This window comes from Thyridium curvatum (assembly GCF_004353045.1).
Source record: "Thyridium curvatum strain D216 chromosome Unknown NODE_6_length_784332_cov_80.453264, whole genome shotgun sequence".
NCBI classification, from domain to species: domain Eukaryota; kingdom Fungi; phylum Ascomycota; class Sordariomycetes; order Thyridiales; family Thyridiaceae; genus Thyridium; species Thyridium curvatum.
In genome coordinates, this window is record NW_022156761.1 from 44777 (window position 1) to 65108 (window position 20332).

At 56.2% G+C, this 20332-nt stretch overlaps 8 protein-coding genes across 8 annotated transcripts; 3 read left to right on the forward strand and 5 right to left on the reverse strand.

Annotated features, from left to right (window-relative positions):
• Positions 1-194: 194 nt before the first annotated feature.
• E0L32_001483 (uncharacterized protein) lies at positions 195-1229 on the reverse strand (the record flags this gene model as incomplete). The annotated part of the gene is made up of 1 exon (XM_031135567.1): positions 195-1229. One exon carries the CDS (start codon positions 1227-1229, stop codon positions 195-197), a length of 1035 nt encoding a protein of 344 aa, XP_030990734.1.
• A 1154-nt stretch (positions 1230-2383) lies between these two features.
• Positions 2384-3484, forward strand: E0L32_001484 (uncharacterized protein; the record flags this gene model as incomplete). The annotated part of the gene is made up of 2 exons (XM_031135568.1): positions 2384-2826; positions 2881-3484. The coding sequence occupies 2 exons, from the start codon at positions 2384-2386 to the stop codon at positions 3482-3484; spliced, it is 1047 nt and encodes a 348-aa protein (XP_030990735.1).
• Positions 3485-3857: 373 nt separating this feature from the next.
• E0L32_001485 (uncharacterized protein) lies at positions 3858-4644 on the reverse strand (the record flags this gene model as incomplete). Its single annotated transcript, XM_031135569.1, has 3 exons — positions 3858-4113; positions 4167-4502; positions 4562-4644. The coding sequence occupies 3 exons, from the start codon at positions 4642-4644 to the stop codon at positions 3858-3860; spliced, it is 675 nt and encodes a 224-aa protein (XP_030990736.1).
• Positions 4645-6712: 2068 nt separating this feature from the next.
• On the reverse strand, positions 6713-8289 carry E0L32_001486 (uncharacterized protein; the record flags this gene model as incomplete). The annotated part of the gene is made up of 2 exons (XM_031135570.1): positions 6713-8108; positions 8165-8289. The coding sequence occupies 2 exons, from the start codon at positions 8287-8289 to the stop codon at positions 6713-6715; spliced, it is 1521 nt and encodes a 506-aa protein (XP_030990737.1).
• A 541-nt stretch (positions 8290-8830) lies between these two features.
• E0L32_001487 (uncharacterized protein) lies at positions 8831-12894 on the forward strand (the record flags this gene model as incomplete). Its single annotated transcript, XM_031135571.1, has 7 exons — positions 8831-8999; positions 9063-9242; positions 9293-9317; positions 9371-9715; positions 9924-9947; positions 10047-12105; positions 12475-12894. The coding sequence occupies 7 exons, from the start codon at positions 8831-8833 to the stop codon at positions 12892-12894; spliced, it is 3222 nt and encodes a 1073-aa protein (XP_030990738.1).
• A 278-nt stretch (positions 12895-13172) lies between these two features.
• On the reverse strand, positions 13173-14722 carry E0L32_001488 (uncharacterized protein; the record flags this gene model as incomplete). Its single annotated transcript, XM_031135572.1, has 3 exons — positions 13173-14243; positions 14341-14400; positions 14462-14722. 3 exons carry the CDS (start codon positions 14720-14722, stop codon positions 13173-13175), a joined length of 1392 nt encoding a protein of 463 aa, XP_030990739.1.
• Positions 14723-16173: 1451 nt separating this feature from the next.
• Positions 16174-17996, reverse strand: E0L32_001489 (uncharacterized protein; the record flags this gene model as incomplete). The annotated part of the gene is made up of 4 exons (XM_031135573.1): positions 16174-16414; positions 16475-17178; positions 17236-17377; positions 17866-17996. The coding sequence occupies 4 exons, from the start codon at positions 17994-17996 to the stop codon at positions 16174-16176; spliced, it is 1218 nt and encodes a 405-aa protein (XP_030990740.1).
• Positions 17997-18497: 501 nt separating this feature from the next.
• On the forward strand, positions 18498-20171 carry E0L32_001490 (uncharacterized protein; the record flags this gene model as incomplete). The annotated part of the gene is made up of 1 exon (XM_031135574.1): positions 18498-20171. The coding sequence occupies one exon, from the start codon at positions 18498-18500 to the stop codon at positions 20169-20171; it is 1674 nt and encodes a 557-aa protein (XP_030990741.1).
• Between the last annotated feature and the right edge of the window lie 161 nt (positions 20172-20332).

Here is a 20332-nt window from a genome sequence, read left to right on the forward strand (position 1 = left end):
TTCAAGTATGTGTATTCATGTATCTAACAAATTCGAAAACCCCTCACAGGGTACAGGCCCGGGTAACTCGTCATTCTCGAGCTAAGTGACGGTCTGATGATACTCCAAAGTCCCTTCAATCCAAAGCGACCATACCATCGCAGCGGTCAATGGATTCTGTAAATACGCAAGTTGATGTCTCGTCCAGGCCAGTCCTACTGCGGCTCTGCCGTACTGATCCCGAGGGCCGACTTCATCTCCTCGCTCCCGAGCTTCTCGGCGTATTCGACAGCGCTGCCAAAATAACCTCTCAGCCTGGGATCAGCTCCCCGACTCAGCAGCCACTTGACCCTCTCCACAGCCCGAGCCATGACGGCAGTCACGAGCGGGTACTGCGCAGTTACGTGCCGAGTCTCGAGCTTCCCGTTGACGTCGGCGCCGCGCTCGACTAGAAGCGCCATGATCGGGATCCTGCCCTCGTCAAACTCCCGACTCGGCGTCACCGGTCCTGCGCGCGGGTCCGCATCGGGGGGGCACGCTCCAGCCGCGACGTACAGCGGGCCACCGTTGGCGATCTTGGCGCCGGCGTCGAGCAGCTGCCGCACCGACTCGACGGTCCCGCGTGCCGCCGCGGTCTCGAGCGCAAGACACGAGTCCGCGTCGGGCGCGCCCCATCGGTCGCGGTAGTCGCGCTGTTGGCCGAGGTTTGGATCGGCGCCGTGGTCGAGGAACCACGTGAGGAGGGCCGGGGAGGTGACGAGCCTCGGGAGGAGTGTGGCGCCGTAGAAGCCGGGCAAGTTCGGAGTCCAGCCGTGCTGGAAGAGCAGCTCGAACAGAGGGATCTTGTAGATCTCAGGGGCCGAGAGGACGTGTGGCGGCGTCTGGCGAGTGATTGGCGCGCCGTTGGCAAGCAGGCAGCCTGCAGCGTCGACGTTGCCCACTGCGAGGGCCTGGACTAGACCTTGGTGCAGGTAGGCCTTGCTGCGAGGCTTTGACGTCACCATGGCCTCGACGGCAGCGAAGGACCCGTTTCTGCAGGCAGACTGGAAGGCTGCAAAGTCTGGGTGCGAGGTCCCGGCATGGCCGTTGAAGAGACTGAGATCGCCAGCGTCGGTGATGGGGATGTCGTCATGAGCCATGCCCATCTGAGCTACTCTGCCGGTTTGCTCCAGCTGAAGCTTCCTGGCAGCCTGCAGCGCCATCTGCCGCTGTTGGATCAATCGCCGCCGAGCCTCATCTGATGATTCCATATTGACTGGTGAGTAGATGCCTAATATCTCTTGGTCCTGTCTGGGTGTGGATCTTCGATCGTGCTTGGCCCGTCAAGTTGGTTGTAGGTCAATGGCGACTCAACTGCCGTGGCTGATGCGCTTCCCGATGTGTTTAGGGATTATCAGACAATCTAAACATACAGGCCGTCTTGTCAATCTCTATGGCACTCGTATGATCGTTTGAGGGGGTTGACATGAAGACGGATGAATCGCAGCCAGGCAGCAAGTGGCACAGCATTTTGTGGCGGAGCGAGTGGAGGTGCTTAGCTCATCAGCTTGCGCTGGGGAGGGATCTTGGGGACACGGCGAGGTTTATCTTGCTCCTTGAGTGGAAAAATACCAAGAAGTATCAAATTACATTTTAAAACTTGATGGTCATATCTTCCGAGACAGGCCTCAGTCAGTCATCATAGATGTCGTCTGAGCTTATACACGAGGAAGTAGACTCGGGCTCGGCCTCGCTGTCCTCGTCGCTGTCTGATACGCTGTATTTCCGTCTTTTAATGAGGCCGTCAGAGTAAGACTGCAACGGAAGATGAAAGTATGGTGCGATGGCAATCTGCTGCAGAAATGGCATCGACGGCAGCAGCTGGGTATGTGTGTCCTGGGGTTTCTGTTTCTTCGACGCCTTTGCTCCCGCGCAGTCCGTAGTGGCGAAGCTCAGCCCTCCGTTTTGGAACAAGGGAGTTGGAAATGTGTTGGATTGACTGGCATTGGAAAATACGGGGGTGTGCGTGGCGGATGTATCGAGGCCGGGTTTCCTAGCTTCTGATTCCTGTGGCTTCCTCTCCGTGTGATCGGAATACGCAGTCTTGAAACTCTGGTGTGACTCGTCGCTGAGGTAGGCATCGTCGTCTGGGTCATCGTCTTTCGTATCGCTCTGCTCATGGGTGACGGTGCTCGCGTTATCACTTCCGTCCAAGATTGTGACTCCAGAATCCTGCCGGAGCTGGGTTGGCGGGTTTTGCAAGAGGGAGTACAGGTGCAGATTGATTCGGGCATGTCCAGTTGGCAGCAGACGCCAAGTTTGCTGGCGACGACGCAGGCCCACTGATAAATTCCCAACATATTCCCCGCGCCAACCAAAATGATCAATACCGAATGTTCTCTGCAACGTTCCAGCACAATCAATCATGACGACGACGACGTATTCGGAGTACTCTGTCAACACAGAGATCGAAGCTTTCTTCGAGAAAACATCGGCGACCCGTGCGGCATGCGACGTCAAAGCAAGGGAGCTCGCCGGCGATAATGTCGTCCATATCGACGTCCAAGGCATGTGTAGCTACTCTGTCTACGCTGGCCCTGAGCTAGAATACGTCGTTCAGTTCCGACTCGAGTCCTTGGCACTCAAGACTGAAATCACTTCCTTAGCGACCGAGATTTACGGATCACTTGCACCAAAAGTATCCTTCAAGGGCAAGATAGGAGACGGGGCAAAGGAGCCGCTCCACATCTACTTAATGACCCGTATACGTGGAGTAACATATCTGGATTTTATCTTGATGCATGACTTCCCAGAAAATTCTCCCAACTATCTTTCATGGCGCAAGAACCTCATCACTGATGTTGCACAGTATGTTTCCACTGTTAAGCTTGTTTAGTCATAGTGTTGATTGACTATTTGCAGTTTTATGGCTCTGTCTTGGAAGGCTCCCCAGCAAGTCAACCCGGAATACCGCAGCAGTCTAGGACAAACCTATATTAAGGACTTACAACTCTTGCTTGCTGCACTTCCCTCTCGATTTCATCATATCATCCAAACCTGTATCAACTCGATGGACGACATTCTATCTTTACCTATGGTTCTTCTTCATCGAGATTTTGGATCTTGCAACATCATAGTCGATGAAACTACCTGTCATCTTGTTGGTGTCATCGATTGGGCCGAAGCTGAGGTGTGTCCATTCGGGCTTAACCTGCATTCTCTCCAATCCTTGACCGGAAAGCTTCATCTGCAGAACGGCTGGACGCGATATGAGGACTACGATACTCTACAGGATATCTTCTGGGAAACTTTTAAACGGGAAGTGGATGGCCTGTCTCATGATCAGCTCCGAACGATCAAACTTGCAAGGGTTTTGGGTCTGTTGCTGTCCAGTGGTTTTACTAGCCGTCTTGCAAACGAGCGAGAACCAGTGCCTATTGGCGATGACGAGCACGGACGCTACAACATGATGTCATTAGACGGGTTTCTTGTCAATCAGCAGACAAAGTTCGATGGTATTGAGTAACTACGTTAGGCCCCTATCTTGGTAAATAGAGGGTTTGTACCACGCCATTGGAGACCACAAAGCAAAATAGAGTAACCAGCAGTTACCGCACCACAAGGCCTCTAAATACACTTCATTCAACCTCTGGCGTGAAAACAGAACACTGCTAACGCTCGCAGGTCTATTATAAAGACCTGGTGATCCAGCAGCCAGAATAGAGATGTCAATTTGGAATATCTATCTGAGCTACTCTGAACCAACGCTGTCTTTCTCTTTCCAGAGAGAAAGCTGCTACAAAATGGCTATCTAATGGTAACGACTGACGCAGTAACGTTCCTGCAGATACGGGCTCCGATGAGCTCAACCATTCCGTCCAACCAGATCGAAATACAAATCAGAGAACTCCGGCTCCGACTAGGGCCGCCTTGAGATCGTCGACATTGTCGAGCTTTGGGTGTGGCTTGCCAGCGTTGAAGATCTTGTGGTTGCCCGAAGTCATCTTGGCGTGCGTCTCGTTGGCTTGGCAGACGCGAGGACCGCCGGGACCGGCCTCGAACCTCCATCCAGTCACCCTGGTGGGCTCGCAGTTCTTGATGGCGCCCTCCTGTAGCATGACAGTACCCTCGTCGAGGATGAGCTCATACATGGATCTTGGAGGCCGATTAGGTAAGTAAGACCGTTGGCTACGAGGTAGTTGACGAACTCGCCCAGAAAGCCTTGGCCGACGGTAGAGAGGTCAGGGAGCGGCCCGTTCTGATACTCGTAGGCACACAGTCCCTCCCTGCCGTAGACAAAGATGTGGCCGTGGACAGCGGTAGGGTCGATGTTCCCGACCTGCGTGACCCTGGCCCAGCGGCCCTTGATTCCCTCGAAGTTGGTGCCCAGAAGGACCGTGTCCTCGGGGATGCTGAAGTGACCGTGAATCAAATGGACACCTAGGACATTCTGGGCGTTGTGTCGGACGAAGATGGCGGCGAGGTTCTGGATGTGCTTGCCATCGACCGGTGGCTGGTCGCAGTCATCGCGCAGGGTGTTATATCTGAGTCGGAGATGGTTAGTCAGGTTTGCAGATATCTCTTGACGGCAAGAAACAGTCACAGCTCACGGCTCTTCCGAAAGCTTTGGACCTCCAGAGCCCTGTCAAGGGCCGGAAGAGTGGGAGTCGGAGCGAGAGTTGTCATGTTGAGTATTTGTTGAGATGAGTGGTTATGGAATACGGACGGGATGGAATACGGACAGGGGCAGCTAGCTTAACGGGTCGGAAGGTGGTTCGTGGTAGAAGGGAAGGGCAAGCTGGAGCGGGTCAAGAAGATGCTATTTATCTTTACCTAGACGGCAGCGGAAGCTCTACGGCACTCTTTCTCCAACTCCCAGATTCGGGTGACCGTGGCAGTGTGCCCCAAGGCTTCTGCTGCGGTGTCGTGTTGGTTCTGCTGCGGTGTCGTGTTGGTTCGACGCCCGCCGGCCCAACATACCCACCTAGTACTTCGGTAATGTATCAGTTGGCGCGCGCGAAATGGGTGGACGAAAATACCCCCAACCGGCCGGAGTTTCCTGTCCTGTTGGTTCATTGGTTTTAGCCCCTGCTGCCTGCAATACCAAGGAACCAACAGACCCACCGCACGACTCCCTAAGACCTTTAGATGTCAAAGCATGGATGTTGGAGTTCTTTCGAGCGAAATGAATGATTCTGTTGGTAAGCCGGCCCAGTGCACTGTGTGAGGGTGAGCTGGGTTTCTATTCCTATGATAAAAACTAACTGCAGGAGAGCCCTCCTGGTGAGGGTCTTATCCTGCAGTGAGGCCGTGCGCAGTTAGACCTGCGTTTCGCATTGCCAGCTCCCCTGTGGCCTCCAGCCACGGGGGCCAATTGAGCCAACCCTTCCACCAGGCCGTCTTCCCTCGGCCAGTGGACCAACAGATTCAGAAGTAAAATCTAGATTATGAGACTGTACTGGCCAGCTCTCACAGCTTATACGAATGTTGTTTACAAGTTGTCAAAGAACATTATATTACTTACATGAAGGCTCTGAACTCATACCACTTTTTATATTATCTTCTGACATATCTATCTGACAGATTCTAAATTGTGACCGATGGATTCGATGTCAGGTTCAATCTTTCGTTTTATTCATGCAAGTATGTTATAGGTCATTCTAGTAATGCAGCTATTGGTTCAACTAGAGAGCATTGCAAGCCTCGACAGTTTGTCGATTATACTTAGTAATATCCTCCCTTTGTCCACTCTTCCTCTCTAGAATGCTCCTTGCTTGCTAGAGTTTATTCATGCAAACTGACACCAACCTTGTTCCATTATATGATCCATCATATATTTCTAGCTATAGCTGTGTGAACCACACTAAGACGTTACCACTGTCACAATGTCACGTAACATCTACCAACTGGGCTTCCAGGGTTTTATGCCATAAGATTATGCTAACATGTTGGTTGCTTAATGGTTTCACTTCCTTTATTTCATCCATTCCCATTCTTTACATACAATAGAGGAATACTACTCTTCAACTTCTAAAGACATGGTGCTCTCTTGGTGAACTGTGTCGGCCAAGCCCAGAACATAGGCAATGGAAATAAATCAATTCAAAAATAGCCAAGGGCGCAAAAAGGACGCCCGTAATATTATACAGGAGAGCTACAAAAGAATCCTTGCAAGATTTCCTCCAATTTTGGATTTTGCGTCAACTCCAACCGAGGTGGCAGATTAAGGCTCCCGAAGCCTCGCCACAATCATCACCCCACTGCACACCCACCGCACACCCCCGCACAGGCTAAAGCAGCAGCAACACCGGCCCACCCACGAATTAGGAAATAGCTGAAGGCAAGATTCGGGCAGAACATAGTGCTGTTGAGAAGGATCACTCTCGTGGACGAGTGTTGCATCCGATACCTCCGGCCTCGCCGATTCATAAGTGTCTATCTTGGAATCTTCAAGCTCTGCCTCACATTGCACCGTCTCTTGACCCTGATCCTGGTCATCTGACAGTTTGACAGTTTGTTTCTTGTGCAAATTTGAGCGAGACGCCCTCTGATGCCGGGACTTTTGCCGCATCCTTGGCTGCCGGTCGCTTCCCTCCGACCTCCCCTCTGATGAAGTCAGGGAATGGCGTCTCCTTCGACGCGCTGGAGGTTTTTGCCAAAACATTGGGGGCACCTGAGCCTGCATATTGTGCATTGCTCTCGTATCCACCAACGCATCGAACATGGCATCGTAAAGTGTCTGTTTCAAAAGCACTCAAGCTTCCTTGGCCTCGCGATCATAGTCAACCAGTTGCTCGCTACCCGAGGAGCTGCTCTCAGGGACATCATCGTCGTTGTCCTCGGTATTGCTGCCTGCACCTCCCCGGTCCTCTACATGCTCCTCGCTGAACAATGGCGGTTGCTCGGCAGGCTCGCGAACTTCTGAAGCTTGTAAGACAGGGTCCACCTCTTGGTACTGAACGAATGATGGCGGTGTTTCTGGAAACTTGCTGCGTTGCGTCGCCCACTCTGCAGTCTTTGTTGCGTCCTCTGCGAGCTTTGCCTCGTCAGCAAGCTTGAGAGCGTCTGGTACGGCGGACTTTCCCTCGTTCAATGCCCTTTGAAGCTGTTCGACTTTCCGCTTGATGCTCTCCCCTGTAACTGCTGAGCTGGCGTTGGCTTCCTTCACCTCTCGCAGAAGGCGATCCTCAAAAACTGCCCTTCTTTCTGCTTCTTCGGCTCTGATCTCCTCCCTGATCTTTGTTTGTAGCTCGAAAAGCTCCTCTTTCGCAGATGTTGTCTCCCTTGCTAGTTGTAACCTCTCCTCTTCAACGGACTGGGCGGCAGCAACGACCTCCGCCGTCCGCTTCTCCTCGTTCGCCAGCCGCTCCGCCTCTCTCCTCTCCATATCTCTCTGGGACTTCTCCCTCTCCCGCTGGATCTTCTCCATCTCGTGCTTGGTGTGTTCCGCAAACTCCTCGACCTGCTTCTCCCAATCTCGCTTCTGTCTCTCGCTTGCTTCCAGACGCTCGCGGGCCGCTGCCTCTGCCTCGAATCGCGCCTTCTGCATCTCGTTTTCGAGCTCCTTGAGCACCAAAGCCTGCTCCTCGACAAGCCGGCGTGCCTGCTCTTCGAACTCTCGGGCGACCCCGGCCTCGATCTCACGCCGCATGGTAGCCTCTTTCTCAGCTTGCTTCTCGTGGATGAACCTGGCGTGCCCCTCCTTGAGCTGCTGAACCTCATCATCCAGATTCTTCCCCTTGCTTGTCCCAACCTCTGTTGTTCGTGCCGCTGCAGGTGCCGCTGTAGCGGCCGGAGCCGTGGCAGCAGGCGGGGGTGGTGGTGGTGGCGGAGGGGCCATGTAGGAGTGGTAATTCATCGGCGGGTATGGGCTGAGTCCTTGCGGCATGTGTGGCGGCATCAGCCCGTACGAGTTGGGGTATCCGTACATAAAGCCTTGCGGTTGACCCCACGTTGGCTGGCGCGAGTACCGGCCACCGCACCTGTTGCCGGGTGTGTTGCGCCGCGGATTCCTGCCATGCTCGTCGACAGGCGAATTGACGCCACCGCTGGTGTCGTTGTGGTCTCTGGCTGGACCGCCATTCCGCCGACGATCGCCGTCTCTGGGCGGCCCAGTGATCTGAGCCTGTGGGCTCCTCGGGTCAGGAGGACTGTCGTTGGAGTCAGCCTTTGCTCATGACGTCTCGTCCTCAGAGATATACCGTACGCGGCTTGGCCCTTGCGTCGCCTCTGCCTCCCACCCTCAATGGACGAGGATAGTTGGCTTGAGGGCCCGTTAGCCTTGTCGAACGGACGACCGTGATCGCGCGGATACTCTGGCTCGTCGTCCATGGGAGCGGCTCCGGGAGCTAAGATCAGTTCTCTGCAGGTATTCTCCGGCATGTAAATCAGGTTTTCGAGCCGCGATAAGGATCTGGCGTCCCGTCGTGACCTAGTCAAGCTCAAATTCTGATCTGCTTTATATGGCTAGCAGTCGAAACCTTTTCTCTGGTCGGGTCGCAATGCGCCCCTCCTCAACGGTGCACCCCAGTTTACAGCAGAATGGGCTCTTTTTTTGGCCAATGCCGAAGTCCTGCACTTTTCTGTTAGCCTGCATCTGCTGACTGGCTTGGAAATCACCTCCCGTTGTCAGCCCGTGATTGGACCTGCAGGCATCCAGCCATGCAGGAGCTGAATCTCCTCAGCTTTCACGAGGAAGGGTGGAGAAAGGAAATGCCGCGGGCAGCAAGACTTCTTACATGGAGAGAGAACCTGACCTTGTCCCATCGTGTCTGGTGGACAACCAGAGTCTTAGATGGCGATCGAGACTCATCTCAACAAGTAGCCTGTCGATTCTCGATTCCAAGACCTCCGCCCCGCATTCACCGTCACAATGGCCAGCCCTGAGCAGGACGGAACCTTATTGCCGGTCATGGCCCGGAACACCAGTACCGGCACGCAGTCTGTATTCTCGGCAACCGGCAGTCAAAATCACGCCGCCAGCGGCGCCAATGTGAACTATATCAGCAAGTATATCGTGGCGGTGCCAAAGGAGCAGACGAGTTCGTAGTGTGATCTTTGCACTGTCGAGCGCTTACACTAACAAGAGGCTTTTGTCTGAACAGCGGAGGGACTAATCGAATGGCTGGGTCGCGAGGCGGCTCCCCTTAACCCCCTTGACTACCATCGCCTGCTTCTGAGTCAGAGGACTCCTACAACGGGCCTCTGGGCGCTTCAGAGCAGACAAATCCTAGAGTGGAAGCAAGAGTCTTGTAAATCTCCACTCCTGTGGCTGCATGGCATCAGTAAGAAGAGCCCAATTATCCTTATCTCTAACTCTACTCACATCTCGCAGTGGGTTCCGGGAAAAGCGTACTTGCGTAAGTGTGGCTAGAAACGTCTGAAACTCACATTCAACTGATATCACAACAAGTTCAATTATAATTGAACATTTGGAGAAGGAGATCGCTCACCAAGACCGGATGGCCTGTATCTACCTTCACTTCCAGCAGCCAGACCAGCAGATTGCTCCCAGTAAGATAATCGCGTCCTTGCTCAGGCAATTAGTAAAACAAAAGAGAATGTACCCTGTGGTCGAAGCCATCCTGGTGACACACGGAGAATACGAAAAGAACAAGGTGCCACCATCGGCTGAACAGTACCTTGAGTTGCTTCTCGCTGAGATGAATGCCTTTCGACAGGTGTACCTTGTGCTAGACGCCCTGGAAAATTGCAATCAATCAGCATTTGTTCTGGAGATAATCAAAAAACTCCCACAGTCAGTCAAGGTGCTGCTCACCACCAGGTCGGGCTCTTTGATGGGAGACGAGCTCAGCATCGGGGGGGGGGGGTATCCAGCTCGAAGTCAAGGCGCATGCTTCGGATATCAAAGCCTACGTAAAGTCTCGAATATCCCGCGATAGACATTTACACGAGTTCACAATGCAAGAGGGGGATTCAACATTTGAGGACACTGTGATTCATAGCATCGAGGTCGGAGCTGGAGACATGTACGTAACACACCAGCGTGCGTTGGTTTTGTTTTATCCCTGCCCGGTACGGAGACCAAAGTAAGACAGGAGGAAGACTGACTGACGCTTCTGATCAAGGTTCCTCCTCGCCAAGCTGCACCTGGACGCACTGAGCAAGCAACGATCTCTCGCAGGCTTCAAGTCCGTGCTCTGTGAGCTCCCCAAAGATGCCGCCGTGATAGCCTTCAAAGCTGCCATCGAGCGGATAGACGAGCAAGAAGAGGCCGACAGAGCCTTGGCCGGGCATGTCTTCACCTGGCTGTTGCATGCGGAACGCGACGATCTCACTGTGAGAGAGCTGCAACATAGCTTTGCCATTCGCCAGTACCTACTCGCTCCAGAGCAGAACCGCGACGTTTGGAGCCACTACATACCGCCCGAGAGGCTCGTGTCTATGGTCTGCGGAGGGCTGGTGGTCATAGATCAGGACACCAAAGTGTGCCAGTTTGTTCACGATACGGTCCCAAAATACCTTCACAACCATCCTCTACTGCCGAAGGAACCACACCTTGAGATTGCATCACAGTGTCTACAATACCTGGCCATGGACGACTTCTCTTTACCCCTGACACGAGAGAACGAACCGGAACGCTTGCGCATCTTCCCACTCCGCAAATATGCAACACAGCATTGGGATAGTCACTTCTACCGCATCGCCGGAGAGATTCCCGCCTCGATCAGACAAGCAGCCCTCGACTTTCTTGCCGGCCCCGAGAGAAGCAATGAGTCATTCTACTATGGGTTATCCGATCACTTTCCTCAGAGAGTCAGTGGGCTGCATTTGGCTGTGATTTATGGGTTGGAATCCTTAGCTCAGGAGGGCCTTGCCCACGGCGTTTTTGACATTGGCGCAACGACTTCAGGCGGGAAGACTGTACTTCACTGGGCTGCCCGGATGGGAGACAATGGCATGATCACGATGCTGCTGGATAATGGGGCGGATCCAATGGCGGGAGACTCCCGCGGCGACACTCCATTGCATGACGCACTCTTTTGGAATGCGTCAGAGAGCACGATTTATCAATTACTGATCACAGACGCGAATGTGATCAGCAAGCCAAACAATCATGGGCAGACTCCTTTTATTTGGGCCTTGAAGCGAGGAGAGCCGGTGGTGACGAGACTATTGGCAAGATATCACCCGCCCGTGGTCCCGAGAGGAGCATCGGATATTGAATCGGCCCTTTGTCAAGTAATGAGGCATTGTGCCGCCAAGGAAGAGCTGGCTACAATCATGGAACTGCTCCTGCACGGAGGTGCGGACCCCAACGCGTTCTCGGAAGGCTACAGGCTCCCTCTTCTGCAGGCCGCGAAGGGCAGGCTCGAAGACGCGTGCCGGGTGCTCCTCAAACACGGGGCGGATGTGAACATGGCAGACTGGGATGGCAAAACTGCCCTGATGTCGGCGACTAGTCCCGAGATTGTCCGGATTCTCGTCAAGAACGGGGCGAGGGTCAACGATAGGCCTCAAAACGGACTCACCCCTTTGCTTATGGCGACGAGAGAGCGACGGCGGACCATCGCTTGGTACCTCATCGAGGCCGGAGCAAACATCGACGACCAGGATCCCGAGGGTCGGACACCCATACACCATGCCATTCAGCTCGGAGACACGCGTCTCGCCTGGCTGCTTGTGACAGAAGGTTGCAACCCAAGTCTTCGGGACTCGGAGGGCATGAGCCCGTTGGACTGGGCGGTGAGCAAGAAAGATTTCTCTATCGTATGGCTCTTCTGCGAGGCCCTGGGAACGCTCCCGCCCGACATTGCCTCGAGCGCACTGCACCAGGTTTCGAAACATAGCCGCAACGGTAGCCACATAGAGATATTACGGCTGCTGATGGGCAGGGGGGCAAGAGAAGTCATCGACCAGCAGGACGAGTTCGGCAACACGGCACTCATAAACGCGGCGGGCCGGATGGAGCTGCGCATCATGGAGGCTCTGGTCGAGTACGGTGCCTCGTGCGACATCCAGGACCATCTTGGAGGGACGGCCTTGCACCTCGCCGTCGGGGCTACGAATGCAGATCAGATCGAATGCATGATATTCCTCATACAGTCTGGAGCGGACGTCAACGCGCAGAACAGTTTTCTGAGGACCCCCCTGATGCAGGCCGCCGAGATGGGCCAAGAGCTCAAGGTGTGCACGCTGCTGAACTCGGGGGCCAGGCCGGACCTGGTCGACAGCGCTGGAGCCACGGCCTTTGACCTGGCACTGCAGCAGGGCCACGAGCCCATCATGATGCTCTTGAATGATAGGATGGCGCGCTCCTGAGCCCATGTATCTCGATCTGTATTTGGAAAAGTGATAGGACCGCATATCAAGCTGATCACCTCGGCGCCTGACATGGTCTGAGCCCTGAGGGAGGTTGTTCATACATTATCGGACTGAGCCGATTCGCATGGGTGTTGATGACAGAACCCAGGATTGCCAAGGCGACAGTCAAGGAGGGACACACAGGGAGTTCGTACACGCTTCTTACGGCCAATCGGGACTGCATCGTGCCAGAGATCGGGCCCGGCAGGCTACATATTCAACACGGTCGTGCCGGCAGAGGACGATAACTCGCGTATGGAACGCTACGAGGACGTCACAACTCCGGACGAGACGGTCGAGAAGCTGATGAAAGGGATGCTCAAGTGTCTCCAGGAATTGGCCAAGTCGCTGTTGCAGCTCATTACTCCGTCCGAGGCGGATGAACTGCAGGCGATGATCAAGGAGGTGGCCAAGCTCCCGCCGTCTCTTGCTGAGGAGAAGGTGTCGGGGTACGTCTTTACAAACTCTAGCTCTGGCTTCCAGGCGAATCATGTGGGGAAGGGGAACCAGAATATCAACAACGGGATGGCGCCACAGTTGAACGGGGAGTTCCGTGGACCCGTGAACCTCGGACCTGCATCAGCGCCATCCCCACTACCTGCTCCCAGATAACGGGCACGAAGCATCAAGGCGAGGGACATGCTGCTCGGTAGAACACGTAAAGTAGGCAGCGGGACAGACCATAAGAGAAAAGTGCTTGCCCTAACCGGGCTTCAGTCGTTCAAGTTGAATTGGCTTCCTCCGCAGAAAGAGGAGATCTATCTTTTGGGTGCACTTCGTCATCAATCAACGCAATGCTTTCATCTGAACCGGGGAACACATCGCACGGCGATCCCAAACCACGTTTCAGACACCATTCCACACCCACTCGGCGACAAAAAGACCAAAAACTATGACGTCTCGCGAACGACCTTGTCGACCGCCTTGGCAAAGTAGTCGACGTTGCTCGTGTTGAGCCCGGCCATGCTGATGCGGCCGTTCTTGGTCATGTAGACGTGGAACTCGTCGCGCAGCTTGAGCACCTGCTGCTCCGACAGGCCCGTGAAGCTGAACATGCCGATCTGGTCCGTGATGTGGTTCCAGGTGCCCGGGGTGCCGAGCGCCTCGAGCTTGGAGCGCAGCGCCTGGCGCATGTCCTTGATGCGGCCCGACATCTCGCGCAGGTTGTCGCGCCACTCGGCGAAGAGCTTGTCGTCGTTGAGCACGGTGCTGACGATGCGCGCGCCGTAGATGGGCGGGTTGGAGATCTCGGAGCGCTGCAGGATGGCGAGCTGCGAGGCGATGCGCGCCGTGTCCTCCTTGGCGCTGGGCCCCGGCGCCGTGACGAAGTGGAGGCAGCCGGCGCGCTCGCCGTAGAGGCCAAAGTTCTTGGCGAAGGACTGGGCGACGAGCAGCTCGAAGCCCTGCTCGACAAAGTGGCGGACGGCGCCGGCGTCGCGCTCGAGGTCGCCAGAGGCGAAGCCCTGGTAGGCCGAGTCGAAGAAGGGGAAGTGGCTCTTCTGGCGCATGATGCTGGCGATCTCGCGCCATTGCGCCTCGGTGGGGTCGACGCCGGTCGGGTTGTGGGCGCAGGCGTGGAGGAGGATGATGGAGCGCTCGGGAGCGTCCTGGAGGGCCTTCTTCATGCCCTCAAAGTCGAGGCCCTTGGTCTTCTTGTCGAAGTAGGGGTAGGTGGCCGTGGGCAGGGCGACATTGTCAAAGATCTGCTTGTGGTTGGCCCAGGTGGGGTTGGAGAAGTAGATCGTCCTGTTGCCCTTGTAGAACTTGGCGAGGAAGAGGGCGCCAAGGTGGACGGCGCCGGTGCCGGAGATGGTCTGGACGGAGGTGACTCGCTCGTCCTTGAGGGCGGGCGAGGCGGCGCCGAGGAAGATCTCGCGGGCCTTGCTGGTGAAGGAGGCCAGACCGGCGATGGGCAGGTACTCGTGGTCTAGGTTGGGGTCGTTGTGGATGATGTCGTCGGCCTGGAGAGTCGCGAAATCTGCCGGTTAGCAATTTTCGTCCCGTCGGAGCGAGAGTGTCCGGAGAGCTGGGCAGACTGCACCCAAGATTGACACGTACCTTTCTTACGACGGGAAGAACCCACGGCTTCGCATTGTTGTCTCTGTAGGCGCCAATACCCTGTGTCAAGGATCAATTGTCAGTAAGGAGAGGCTCGGAGAATGCTCGGGAGATCTCGCACCAAGTCGATCTTGTCCTTGCTCTGGTCGGCCTTGTAAGCTCGCATCAGGCCGAAGAGGGGGTCTTCTGGAGCCTGCGGCACGACGTCGGCCGGGAAGCTGGTTGCTACTGCTGAGGGCGCCATCTGGTCTGCGATCTTGCGTAACCGGGAAAGAGCAGAATTTGGTACTGAGGAGGAGGACGAAGAAGGGGAAGAGGAGGATGGGGAGGAGGAGCTGGCAGTTTTGGAGCTTGGAGCGGGAGTGGTCCGACGATGCGCCATGGTTTTACGTGTCTGTGACTGCGAGGTAATAGTCCTGGGGGAAATCGGAGTGGGGCAAGAGACGCAAGGTGGGGGAATGGGATTTCTTGGGGGAGGGGAAACGGAAGCAACAGCCAGGGGGCGTGCGAAGTTTCAGGTGCTCAGGTGGCCTCTTTGCAGTGGACTTGTGGGCTGGTCCAGGGCGATTCGCGCGCTTCTGTGCCACTGTGGGCTGCGCCAATTCTTCCAGATTTCGCCTTTTCCCCAGAAAATGGGTGCTAGCGAGTCCAATGCAGGTGTTGGCGGAGCAGGCACCGGGCTGATGGCGCGAGATACGGCGGGCGACGGGGTAGGTCGGAAGGGGCCTGCGAGGGGCCTGCGCTGGGCGAATCGGATCGCACTGAATGTCAAAGCTGGTCCGCAGCGGTCGGGCGATAGGCTCTGCAATCTGCTAATCACCTAATGCGATAATGCGAGGAGACGATGGAACGATGCGGTTCGGTGATTTGGCAGTCGGCACGGTCGGGACCACTGCGCGATGACAAAGAATAATGCGCAAAGTGGAAACGGGAAGCGGGACAGGGTTTTCTTGAAGAGAGGGAGAGAATAAACGGAGACAAAATTTCTCAAAAATAATAATCAGGAGGCACGATTCAACATCGTACACTTATCTGTGTATGCCCGTGTGCGCTGCGCTCTGAAGAAGGAAATACTCGAGGCTAAATAGCCAGCTATGGTTTACCGTTGTCCCCACTGGTCCCTGATCTCCCCTGGTATTTAGCGCACCGGATGCATGTGAAGATGCCACCAAAATCGGGGCAGATCGTCTCTGCAGGGCTGCTCGGGTGCTGACACAAGCCGGCCGAGGTAATATCGACGGCAACTTTGGCCACGAGGACGGACCGAGTGACATCACTCACGCGGTCGTCAGGATTATATCTACCCCGTACGAGGGCTTTGGAGGTAGTTACTTGTAGATAACCGCCTGGTCTCTGCCCCAAGGCTGTGTGTGGACTTTGAGGTAATGGGATAGCGTATTCAGACTTCTGATGCCAAAATCTTCTCGCGCCCCCTTTTGGTGCAGGATGGACGGTGGGATCACAATGGCCTCTTTATTCGTCAACGCCCTCGTGCTGCCTGCTTCTAGGTGTGTGCGTAAGCTTTATAAATCCAATTGCTACGAATGACTTTTGGCGAAGTAGCTCAGCGGTTTACAAGACATAACGATACTTCGGTATTTATTTCCTGGCCTGGATTCGTCCGGGACTTCGCTTTTTGCAAGCCAGGTCAACCTCATCAAAACGCAGGGCCGCAGTTCACTTCCAGCTGTGGCACCTATTTTTTTGCGCTTTGTTTTCTTTTTTTGTCATTTGCACTTCTTGTAGATGCACTCGGCTCAAAAGTTGCGCGGCATCTCTATTCACAGCACACGTACCCTTTACTGCCACATCTACGGGGGGGATGAACTTGGCTTAGATGAGCAGGTCCCATACAATGACAAACAGACACAGCCCGCTGGCTGCGAAAAAGGTGTACTTGGCTGTACTCGGCCTCTCCAGCGCCTTCTTCAGCTCCTTGTTGCCCCTGTCGACATTCTCTGCCGTGCTCAGCGAGTCTGCCACCAGCTGCTCGATATGCGATGCCTGTATCTCGAGGTTGTTCACCAGTAGCGTCTGCAGCTCCGAGATCTCGACCAGCGACTTTTCCGCCGTCCTGTAGAGAATGATGAGTACTTTTGCTTCCCTCGCAAAGAGGATATAAGGACCGACTTACTTGACCTTGTCCAGCGTGCTCTCGTAGTGTTTGAGCATATCCTGGTTGTCCTTCTCAAACATCTGGACCTGCTCGTCCGTCAGCTCGTCTCTGGCCCTCCGCCTCCTCCTCTCATCCTCCTCGTCCAGATGCGCCGCAGACGGCCCCTTGCCGCCCGCACCAGCTGAAGTAGGCGACGTGAACCCCGCCGCCGACGCCTCCGCCGACGCGCTCCACTGCGCGTCGAGCTGCGCCTTGGCCAGCACGCTCCTGTTCTTCTCCATCTCCCTCGTGAGCCGTATCTCCATCATGCTCTGCTGCAGCTGCCCGCACTCCTGCAGCCGCTGCCGCAGGTACCACAGCACGCCCTCCCGGTGCGCCGCCACCTGCTGCAGCGCCTTCTCCGCCGCCTCGCGCTCCGGGTTCGCCGTCAGCCCGCTGAGCAGGGCCGAGAGGCTCGCCGCGAAGCGCTTGCGCAGCAGCGCCTGCTGCGTGCTCTGGTGCAGCTCCTCGGCCTCGGACAGGCTGCGGATCGAGGCGTTGAGGTCGCGCAGCAGGCGCTTGGCGTCGGCGTCGATCTCCTCGCGCTGCTGGTCGGTCAGGAAGGCCTCCTGGCGCTGCTCCGCGCGGGCGCTGCGCGGCTGGGTCTTGCGCGGCTGGGCGGTCGAGAGGTAGGCGCGGCGGACATCGCGGAGCTGGGTGTGCAGGTTGACTATGTGCGTGTTCTGGGTGTGTGAGCATCTGAAGGACAGTGGCCGCTTCGGAAAGATACATCTGCTTACTATCCTGTATGCTTCCTTGAGAAATTCGTCGATGCGCTTGATGTCGAAGCTCCGGCGGGTTGGGGGAGCATCGTGGCTCTTCAAGAGCCCATCGAATGTGGATGTTAGGTCGGCCATTGGAGACAGGTCTCCGTCCGCCTCGCTCTTAAATAGGATGGGCAATCGAAGGATGTTGTAAAATCATGTCGCGGTCGACTGGGTGGCAAAGCAAAGCGACACAGCTCCTGATCGTGCCCAAGATCTGGCAACCAAGCACTCCTACAAGCTTGCTGGAGCTTAAGCTTGACGTGTTTCGAGCGTGCCACACGTGGCTTGCCCAGTGCGCCACGATGAAGTCAGGGTGCGTGGCTGATTAAGCCACGCTGTGGCACCCCTCGAATCTCCTCGGCCTCGGCGCTCGGGCGAGCTCCACCAAAATTTGACCTGCATCAGTGCCATTCATCCCCACCACACCAGCAAGCCAAGCTTTTCCCCGGCTTCGGAACGGCTCCTCCTGCAGCGAGCCCAGACGGATTTGTTGCCTGTCAAGCCTGTCAAGCTCTTGAGCCCATCTTACACACGCAAGTTGGAAAGGGATGATGCTCTCAGCATGCCTGCAACTGCCTTGACCTCCGCGTGTAAATCACATACACCAAGTCAGTTCTGATATCAGGACAGAAGAAGCGGAGCAGCAAATCCTCGATCTCCATCTGATCCCCGGCGTCGGAGGTTGACCGAACACGGAGAAGGGCCCACACACCAGCAATGCTAATGTGTGTCATGGCGTCCTGATCTGCTCTAAACGGATCAAGCGGCGGCCCAACGGCCATCACCACCTTGTCCAATCTGGTTATTCGCATTCACAATTGTCCAAGCCGAACAAGAGCAATGGGGATTGCGGTCCCGATGCTCGGCTTCGCCTGCGGTGAAGACGCGGAGCTTATCTTTAGCGTTTCCGGGGCCCTATAACATGATCAGCAAGACCGCGGTGGAGCTGAGGTTCTGTCCCAAACAGGTAGGCCGATATGCAGCTTTGGTATGGTATTGTTATTGCCGGACCATATCCCCTCGATGGGTGGACGCTAGGTTGGCTAGAGAATGCCGTACCCACACGAGTCTATGACTCCAGAAGAAGAGGCCTTTACCCAATCTTGTCGATCTGAAAGTTGTAAATAGCACTTGGATCTGTTTTATTTTCCGGCTTGTAAATCTCTTCTCTGCAGTACTTGCAACCTCGCCAGCCCGCCTGACATGACCCAACCTATGGCTGGACGTCATTCACTATGGAAGAGAAGAACGAGTCGACTCAAACCGTTCCCACCCCCGGCGAGCTTGTCCACCGGACCGGCAGCCAGTCCGTCCAGGAAGCGGGCGGGACTGGCGCCGTTCTCACCGCTGGCGGAGCCGGATCCGACGATGACGGCGCGGACAGCATAGACGAGCAGCCGGACGGCGGAGAAGGCCTCTCGCGCGTCTCCACCGGTCCGCCGTACAGCATCTTCTCAAGGACGACCAAGATCTGGATCATGGTGATCGTCTCCTGCATCAGCTTCGTCTCCCCGATGACCGCCACGATCTACTTCCCGGCGCTGAACCCCATCGCTGCGGACCTCGGCGTGTCTCTCAGCCTCATCAACCTGACCATCACGACGTACATGGTCTGCCAGGGCATCGCCCCGACGCTCTTTGGCGACTTGGCCGATGTGTCGGGCCGTAGGCCGGCCTTCATCATCGCCATGACCATCTACGTCCTCGCCAACATCGGCCTGGCCTTGCAGACCAACTACGCTGCCCTGCTGGTGCTGCGCATGGTCCAGAGCTCCGGCAGCAGCGGCACCATCGCCTTGGCCTTCGCAGTCGTCGCCGACATCAGCGTTTCTGCAGAGAGAGGCAAGTACATGGGCTTCGTCAGCGCCGGTCTGAACGCCGGACCGGCCATCAGCCCCGTGCTTGGCGGTATACTGACCGAGTATCTCGGCTGGCGAGCCATCTTTTGGTTCTGCGCCATCCTCTCGGGCGTGGCCACGATCCCCTACACGCTCTTCATCCCAGAGACGTGCCGGAAGGTCGTGGGCAACGGCTCGGTACCGCCCCGCGGCTGGAACAAGACGCTCTTGGATCACTGGCGGCTCCGGAAGCAGCCGAAGCAGACAGAGACGGCCGCGCCCAAGCAGAGGCTTGGCTTTCCGAACCCCCTCAAAGCACTGCGGATCCTGGTCGAGAAAGACCTGTCGCAGATTCTCTTCCTCAGCGCCCTGATCTATCTGGTCTTCATCCTCATGTCGGCGACGCTATCGACGCAGTTCAAGCCCATCTACGGCCTCAACGACCTCCAGATCGGGCTGTGCTACCTGCCCTACGGCTGCGGCTGCTGCTTCGCCTCCGTGGGGCAGGGGTACCTGCTCGACTGGAACTACCGGCGCGTCGCGCGCAAGATCGGCTTCGTCATCGACTACAAGCGCGGCGACGACCTGTCCAAGTTCCCGATCGAGAGGGCGCGCGCGCAGGTCGTCATGCCGATCCTGAGCGTCGGGCTCGTCGCCACGACGGGCTACGGCTGGGCGCTGCAGCGCGAGGTGCACATCGCCGTGCCGCTCGTCATGTCCTTCGTCATCGGCCTCACCGTGACGGGCAGCTACTCGATCCTGCAGACGCTGTGCGTCGACCTGAACCCGCACGCGCCGGCCACCGCCGTGGCGGCGCTGAACCTCATCCGCTGCCTGTGCGGCGCCGTCTCGGTCGCCTTTATCGAGAAGATGATCGAGCACATCGGCCGGGGGTGGACGTTTACGTTCTGGGCGCTGCTCTGCGCGGCCTTCACGCCGATCCTGTTCATCCTGCCGAGGTGGGGCCCGGGATGGAGGGAGGAGCGGCGCCTGCGCCTGTTGAAGGAGCAGGAGAAGAGGGAGGAGGCGGAGAGGGCGGCTGTTGGACCCGAGGCGGCACCGGAGTCATGATTGCATAGATATCCCGGACGTGTGGAGAGGCATGGTAAAGGCGTTTTCACACCAACAGAGCGAGCGATTTCACGAATAAAAGAATTGGTATTCCAAGGACAGACTGTTCTTAAGGGGTATCTAAAGACTGCTCTGCTTCAAGTGATAACATCTCAGGCCCT